The sequence below is a fragment of the Haliotis asinina genome, chromosome 7 (assembly GCF_037392515.1).
Source record: "Haliotis asinina isolate JCU_RB_2024 chromosome 7, JCU_Hal_asi_v2, whole genome shotgun sequence".
Taxonomy (NCBI): domain Eukaryota; kingdom Metazoa; phylum Mollusca; class Gastropoda; order Lepetellida; family Haliotidae; genus Haliotis; species Haliotis asinina.
Genome location: NC_090286.1, coordinates 38861339 through 38869920, shown reverse-complemented (window position 1 = coordinate 38869920; position 8582 = coordinate 38861339). Strand labels below are relative to the sequence as shown.

The 8582-nt window shown below is 41.5% G+C and overlaps 1 protein-coding gene across 1 annotated transcript; it reads left to right on the top strand.

The window, feature by feature from the left end:
• Window positions 1-1199: 1199 nt before the first annotated feature.
• Window positions 1200-7123, top strand: LOC137290966 (phospholipid scramblase 1-like). The gene is made up of 6 exons (XM_067822197.1): window positions 1200-1395; window positions 3318-3404; window positions 3787-3979; window positions 4253-4361; window positions 5214-5310; window positions 6421-7123. The coding sequence occupies exons 1-6, from the start codon at window positions 1230-1232 to the stop codon at window positions 6507-6509; spliced, it is 741 nt and encodes a 246-aa protein (XP_067678298.1). The 5' UTR covers window positions 1200-1229; the 3' UTR covers window positions 6510-7123.
• Window positions 7124-8582: the final 1459 nt, after the last annotated feature.

Sequence of the window (8582 nt, the reverse complement as noted above, 5' to 3'; positions counted from 1 at the left end):
ACCAAACTGTGCAGCTGTGTCACTTCTCAGTATGGCTGAACACCTTGTAGGCATGACTTCTGAAGAGACGGACACAGAAGCCTTGGTACATAGACAAGCCGTAAAACTGGCCACATCAGTAGCTATATGTGGCGAGCACTACAACTGTGCTTGTCCTATGTGCTCTTCTGCTACATACGTCCATGATCCAACCAAAGTCAGAACGCATGGAGACACGTCACATGATCACCAATGTAGTGGACTGCTTCGTAACACCATGGTGGACTGATACCATGGTGTATTGATGCGGAGCCCTAACCGCTGTTTGAGAAGCATGGAGTAAGATTTTAAATATAATGTTTAATAATGATGTCCTGAACATGTCTTAGCTAATAATGGCGCCTTGGTCAGGCTTTGGTGAAAATTATTCTCACAAGAAGTCCTGTCTTCCTGGGACTTCGGTGGTATGTATGCGTTCGTGCGTGCGTGCGTGCGTACACACAAATAGCTATATCTGTGTCTCATGGAGTCCAATGTAAGTGCCAGTTGCCATCTGTGTCAGGCAAAGATGTGCCATTCAAAAGAAATATAATTTTAACTTGGGCAAAACGTTATACATACTCTCAAGCAAATAACGTAATTTTATCACTAAATAACTAATAATAGAAGTAATAATAGAGTCACTTTCACAATCAGCATACACACAGATGACCCGGTACTAATAGTCACCCATTTAGGATATGTGGTAACTAGATAGAAAGGCATCTGTAGATACGTGTTTGTGTTTACAGTCAGTTGACTGTGATATTTTCATGTAAAACCTCCACTAAATCGCTATTGGAGTATCCGTGTTGGAACTCGCTCATATGCAGTCACACACACGCCCTCCACACACACACGGACGCACGCGCACCTGTTGTAATATTTTCGATGCCATTGAGACTGAATGCTCAAAGTTCATCAACATGTCAAGTGTCACTCTTTCGTCATAGCGGACAGTCATCTGTGACTGGAGGAAACTGCCATTCTCCTGCCCCTCTGATGTCTTATTAGGGTCTTGCAACTCCACAGACAATCATCTCCCGACACTGGGTATCTCTTGGTTTATAAGCTTGTGAAGCCAAGTAATATGTACACAAGAGACAGAGCGTACGATATTGTCAACAGGATTCCTACTGGACAACGGTTAAGATGTTTACGGTCTGCGGCTATATAACTAGGTCAGAGATTAGACCTGGCGACTATGGAGTATGGATAGGCCTATCCTCACACAGCCATCTCCTTCCCGATATACAGACCCGAGATCCCCGGGGACCCCCGCACCCCCTCGGGACCCAGACCCACCACCGAGGGATATAGCTTTCCTTGAGAGACAGGATGAGTTAAGGATATACCAGCAGCTGGACTTACTAGACGGTACGTGTCTCTGTAACTGTAACTGTAGATTGTAGACTATAATAGATACACGAAACAAACACTGAAACACGTCTGTTTATTACTGTGTGAGTACAGTCATGTGTACAGGTCCTGTCGGGTCTATCTTAACGTACCTCGTACTTGAGGTTCTGTCTTGTTTTTTTTTGTATACACAGAGGAGCAGACAAGGTGCTATCTTATACACCCCGGGATACAGTGTTATATATCCGATAGTATACAGCCCTATACATACATGACAAACATTGTTATATATCCGAAGGTAATATCTCATTCACCCCAGGTAAGTCTGTTTGTGGTGAGTGCAAGACCCAGATACGTGAAGCGCTTGTAAAATGCCTACGTTACTCTGCTGATCCCGACAGCGATCATCTGAGCTTTGTCAAGACTACGAAAATGGTCGATTTCTCGACTCGAAAGACTCGAAGAAATACTTCAAAGGTAATCAAAATATAACGTGTCGTGACAAATGACACAGGGGTTATAATCCACGACCATTCAGCCTATAAGACAAGTCGATTTCATAAACAATTGCGTCTTGGAAATATCAACGTCTCACAAAGTTTGGGACTCAGTCTCTGTCAGGATCGACTGTCTATCGGGGAAATGGTAGTTAATGACGACCAGCCTCCGGCTGAGCATAGACAGGGCTTACCCCTTCTGATTTTGTTCGTGTCTGGCAGTACCAATATAACAACAAGCTGGGATCGGTTAATGCCATTTATGACTTCACTTGAGTTTTAACTAGCTTCCCCTGTCTGGACTAGAAAACACGGACTTCCAGCCCTGTTCCTGGGGTCAACAACGGAACTTTCCCACTGAAGACATTATATGTTATTCAGTAGTCCATCGGGGACCATGGGTTGAGTTACGATGTTTGAGCCCGAAGGGCTCAGGGAACATAAACAAACATTGAAGCTCGAGGGTACCTCAACCCATGGTCTCGAAGAACCAGTCAACAACGTATTTATCTAACCGAACACCTTAGTGTTAATTCTGAACTGTTTGAAGCATGGGTATCGGATCGCACACTTCAGCCACCCTGTGTGAGTCAAACGATTAGAATCTTGCATCTTGCTGTTTTCACCCGTACGTATTGTCTGCGTAAAGTCGCCGCGGCGTAATTCCCCTTCTTAATATTCACAGGGTGTGTGTGTGTGTGTGTGTGTGTGTGTGTGTGTGTGTGTGTGTGTGTGTGTGTGTGTGTGTGTGTGTGTGTGTGTGTGTGTGTTAATAATGACATATATTTACAACTACCTTCCTGAAGAATAGTTTCTACAATGACATATATGCACAGCTACCTTCCTGAAGTCTAATTTGGACAATGACATATATATGTATAGCGACCTTCCTGAAGTCTAATTTGGACAATGACATATGTATGTATAGCGACCTTCCTGAAGTCTAATTTGGACAATGACATATATATGTATAGCGACCTTCCTGAAGTCTAATTTGGACAATGACATATGTATGTATAGCGACCTTCCTGAAGTCTAATTTGGACAATGACATATATATGTAAAGCGACCTTCCTGAAGTCTAATTTGGACAATGACATATGTATGTATAGCGACCTTCCTGAAGTCTAATTTGGACAATGACATATGTATGTATAGCGACCTTCCTGAAGTCTAATTTGGACAATGACATATGCATGTATAGCGACCTTCCTGAAGTCTAATTTGGACAATGACATATGTATGTATAGCGACCTTCCTGAAGTCTAATTTGGACAATGACATATGTATGTATAGCGACCTTCCTGAAGTCTAATTTGGACAATGACATATGTATGTATAGCGACCTTCCTGAAGTCTAATTTGGACAATGACATATATATGTATAGCGACCTTCCTGAAGATGTTTCCCTGAATAGTTTTCACTATTGTATATATTTACAGCAACCTTCCTGAAGACTAGTTTTGAGCGGTACAACACCTACACTATATGTAATGCTGACGATGCAGCTTGTTACTTTGCAAAGGAATGTGAGTATTTGGAATGATTAAACAAAGTCATCACCCGAATCCCACACCCACCCACCCCTTTTGAGCTGAAACTTTGTTAAATGACCATTGAAACCCGGGTGTGCGCCCAACCTTTTCTCAGAAGTCTCGACTATCATCTAAGTCCAATCTAGGTCTACGAGTATTGATGGCTGTCATGCATGGAACCGAGATAACAGAGAAATATATTGTGTGTGTCGATGTGGTTCCGTACACACTCGAATTTGACTTAGCAGACAAAGTTGTGTTTAACCGACTTTAACCATCGTCTTTTACTTCTTTGGGTTGAGTTCTTGTTCATGATTTCCGGTCACGACAACCAATGATGTTTTCAAACATTTTGAATGCTCTTTGTTTGGTTCAGCAAGTGAGACAAAATGGCGGATCTGCCTCCACCAACGCCCAATGACAGTGGAGATAAAAGACAATTATGGGAGCGTCGTGATGCGATTGGATAGACCATGGCGGTGCCGCGCCAGCTGGTTGTGTTGTTGTCACTTACAGGAAATGTTCATAGAACGACCGCCAGGGGTCGTATTGGCATCGGTGACAGAGAAGTGAGTACCAGACAAAACGTGATATGTACAAAACATTTAATTAGAATCCAACACTTATGTCAAATATATGGTGACTTGGCTTATGCCGCAAAGGCTTGAAATGCAAACTCTAATTCATCTCTCATCTGCATATACAATTTACAATCCCTTAAGTGTAACCAATGAGGTTTTTGCGGGAGTACACCTGAGGTCCCCTCCATATGTCCAGTGCTGCATGTAGGGTCTTTCCCGGAAGTGAAGATCATCCTCAAAATACATCATGTGTCTATGCAGCTGGACGTGTTGGCGGCCGGAGTTTGACGTTTCTCTGTCCGGACGGGGGGGCTTCCTGTTGAGGGGGGCCTGGTCCTCCTGTCGCTGTGGTTCACATAACAGATTCTATGTAAGTCCCTTTTTTTTAACCAGCTGAAGACACTCGTCCAATGTTTTTGGTTTTGTTAAAACTTACTTACTTACCTACATATTAACGCTCAGTCGGGCTGTGTGTCCTCTCTGAAGAAAGCCAGTGAGACTATGTTTACCTGATTAACAATATGCGGTCAAAGGCGTCTCTACCTTGATATAAACCCATGATGATCAGGGTTAGAATTGGCCTTCACCAACTAACGCGACTAATGAGGTCGGGCTCGCTGACTTGGTTCACACATGTCATCGTATCTCATCTGCGTAAATTGCATCTCATGCTGCTCACTGGATTTTCTGATCAGACTTGATAATTTACAACTGTAGTATTACTGAGAGCGGCTTTCAACAAGAAACAAACACACCAACTATCTTTATATAACTTCGGTCTCGTGTCTCATAGGGGCGGTGGGGTAGTCAAGTGGTTGAAAGGTTCACTCGTCACGCCGAAGACCCGAGTTTGATTCCCCTCATGGGTGTATGAAGCCCATTGTTGGTGTCCCGCACCGTGATATTGCTGGAATATTACTAAAAGCGGGGTAAAACTAAACTCAATCAGTCAGCCATGTCCCTAAGATACGCACTTTCGTGCTGCTTCTCCTTTCGACGGTGCATCCTGTCCGAGTAAAGATGAATAGATTAATTTAAAGCTGCAGTAAGTATGATGTATTGTGGTAGACTACAGGAACAGCTCCGTGGACACACGATTAGTCAGAGCGCACACTGAACCATCTGTTCTTAGTCAGTTCTTATGTGAATTTGAAGGACATCTGTGACTCACTGAGAGACAAAGCAGACTGTTTATGATTATTGAATTGTCCCACGGTTCCAGGTGTACGACCGATCTGGGGAGAAAGTAGCGGTTATTTCCAAAACGTACGAGACCTGTACAGCCAGATGTGCACTCCTTAATGATTTCAACATCCAGTGTAAGTAGCACGAAGTGAACCTATCTGTGATAAGAAGTTCTTTGAAGTTTACAAGGCATTTACAAGTTGGAAGAACATAACAACTGATGAAGGAACAAGAAGTACTTCTTAAACGTCGTGATAAAGAATAAAAAAAGAAAAAGTGTCATGTATTTTACGTGTGACACACAGGCACTATCTGAGGCGGTGGGGCAGCCTAGTGGTTAAAGCGTTCGCTGGTCACGCCGAAGACCCGGGTTTGGTTCCCCACATGGACACAATGTATGAAGCCTATTTTTGGTGTCCCCTGCTGTGATATTGCTGGAACATTGCTAACAGTGGCGTAAAACCATGCTTACCCACTCACTCACTCACTCACTCACTCACTACAAGCGGTATTGGTTGTCCAAACTGATGTGGTCCAGTTACACACGACACTTATGTCAACAATCGTAACTTTGACGATCCATCGTAACATTCATTCCAACGTTGCGTCTCTTGTGGGGTGTTCAGTATGATCTATACAGAAGGCTGACAATAGAACAATCGAAAGTTGTATCGGACAGAAAAATCTTCATTCACGCCACGATTCACAACATGAAAATGCTGTTCTGCAGTCCAATAAGACGTTCTTCCCAATTTCTTCCTTTACCAATCCAAAATCACTCTGATGTGATGTAAACTTATGATTTTGTTTATTTGAAAAACATTATCTCAGTGAAGTCTCACACAAAGTCAGAAAGTCGACCATGAAAGACTAGGAAAGCAAACAGCTCATACTTTGCATTTGAATATTGTCTTGATATTTGCTTTACCCAATCGGCGTGTCATTTTGTCACTTCAGTCGTCAGGGAAATAGTCGCTTTAGGCGCCGTGACTCGCCTTGTAGAGAGATGAGTCTAAGACCTATGTCAAATTCGTACTGTGAAGCCAATGACGCTAGCAAGCCGTAACAAAGTGTTCAAAGCGAAGTTAAGTCTACTCTCTCATTCACTAAGGACCTTTACAATTTTGTTAAACAAACTTTGATTTTGACCACTTGCTATACGTTGCATTTTAGAAAATACTTAACACGAAGCAGAAAATCATCAGGCCCATACATATTTGTGTAATATGTGTTTCCTTATCTAGACCTGTCTTCGCTGTCAGCTCAAGACAAGATGCTCATCCTTGGATCGGCATTTCTAGTGGACTTCAACTACTTGGAACTTCGAGTGTGAGGTCATCGACTATTCCACACCACGTGACCACGCTGTGTCATCGGCGTACCGTATATAACCGTGTAGAATATCGGACAAGGATCTATATATTTTCTCCATGTGCTTTGCAATTGCAAGATGCTCATGAGCAAACGTGATCAAACTTATGTTGTTCTATTAAACAAATGTATGCACTTTCAAATACCGTTGTGTCGACGTCGAGGGGACGTACGTAAATATTTTGAGAAATCCGGAAGTCGATAAAAAAGGGCATAACGATAACAAAAGAGGAAATACGCATGCACTCGGGTTTATTTCGTGGCAACGTTCTACACATCAAGGTTCGACACAAGGGCATTTGACTTAAAATATGTATCTTCCACTCCAAGTTATGGCTGGATATGTACCAGAAAAAAAAAATTCTGCTTATCATTATTATAGCTTGTACATACTATCCGTATATTGAAAGGTAATATGTAAATGTATGTTAATATCATCAATTATCATTATTTACTGAGGGAAAATACTTTAGTAATTATTTTTTTTTTTGCATTTTGTCTCCGTGCACTTAACTCGTGTCTATTGTAATTCTGTTGGGTGTGTATAATGATAAAATCTCTCTGTATACAATCTAACTATGTTTTGTTTTCCTTCGACTCGAGGCGATAAATGACCTCACTGACACAGATGCACACTACATAGTGACGGAAATAAACAAGGGAGGTAGTTACAACTCCATATACCACTGTATTACAATATATGCGATACAGCACCGCATTCAGTTCGTCACACCACTAGAAGAAGTTACTGACAGAAATGACAAAGTAAACTAACAGTGAATCTAACCGTGGATTCCAGCGCCTACATGCCAGGACCCACTTGCACAAAGCCATCTTAGTGCAACAGTGATTGTGACTCCCATTCTTCAACACAGGCTTAAGATAGTCGTAGCGCTAAGATTGCTTTGTGCAAGTGGGCCCAGACTTTTCTAGCCAGTAAATATTACATATAACACTCAGTTAGTAGAGATTACTGTCAGTCTTTCAAAGTATCATATCATGATTTACTACCTGCAATTGCATATTTTCTAACCTTGAATACAGCACGTTTAACAACACTTTAACGGACGGAGTCTGTTGTATGTTTTGCTCGCAAACGAAAGAAATAATTTATAAAAATATAGCATTTTATGCCGATTGTGGATCAAGCAGTTCCTTACATTTCCAAATAAATGGAAACAAACACCCTAAGCCTTGGGCGAGTCGTACATACGGTAAGACAATCGCCTGAAATAGCGTAAAATCCGTCGAGGCTATGAGTGAGTGAGTATGACTTTACGCCGCAGTTACAGGGCGTTTGACCATGTCATTTGAAAAGTGCATCGACACTCTACACTGCCTAGGAAAATACTGTTTCCTGGGTATCTGTACGTCTCGTTCTTTACCTTCATCGTGATTTCATCTTCTGATATATTCTTTGCAAACTATTTAAAACCGACATTTTGCTGTTTCCTATTATATTTATACTCCACATCTCTCGTTACGTATGGATTACCACCTTGAAACATTTTTTTAGTCACATCAGAAACACGGTAATCCACTTGCAATACGTTTGCAAAGGGATAACACTGCCCAATGCCAATCTACACAGGGAATGATATAAGCATAGATAACCAAAATCATTTAAAAGGAAAATCAATAAATGAAAAGAAAGATGACATCCTGGATGCTTGAGATTTACGAGCTATGTATTCCATTCAGGTAACGAAAAAAGAAGCCTTTCAAAATCTCATTTGGTTCATGAGACAACAGAGCTATCGACTGGTGCAAGTTTTTCTGTAAACTAACTGTGACTGGTGTTAGAAACGAGTAAACAATCAACGAGTAAACACTGTATCAGTGCTCTCAAGGCTTAACGGTACTGTCTCTTAGTGCAGCTTAAAGGTCACATGCAACCAAAAAATCAAACATAATTAAAACACATTTATCACTTATTCATGACATATAATATACATTGCTGCTTTTAAAAAAACAAATAAACAAAATTATAAGCCCTGCATGTGATTTGAGCTTCGTATTAGAGTGTGTGAGTGAG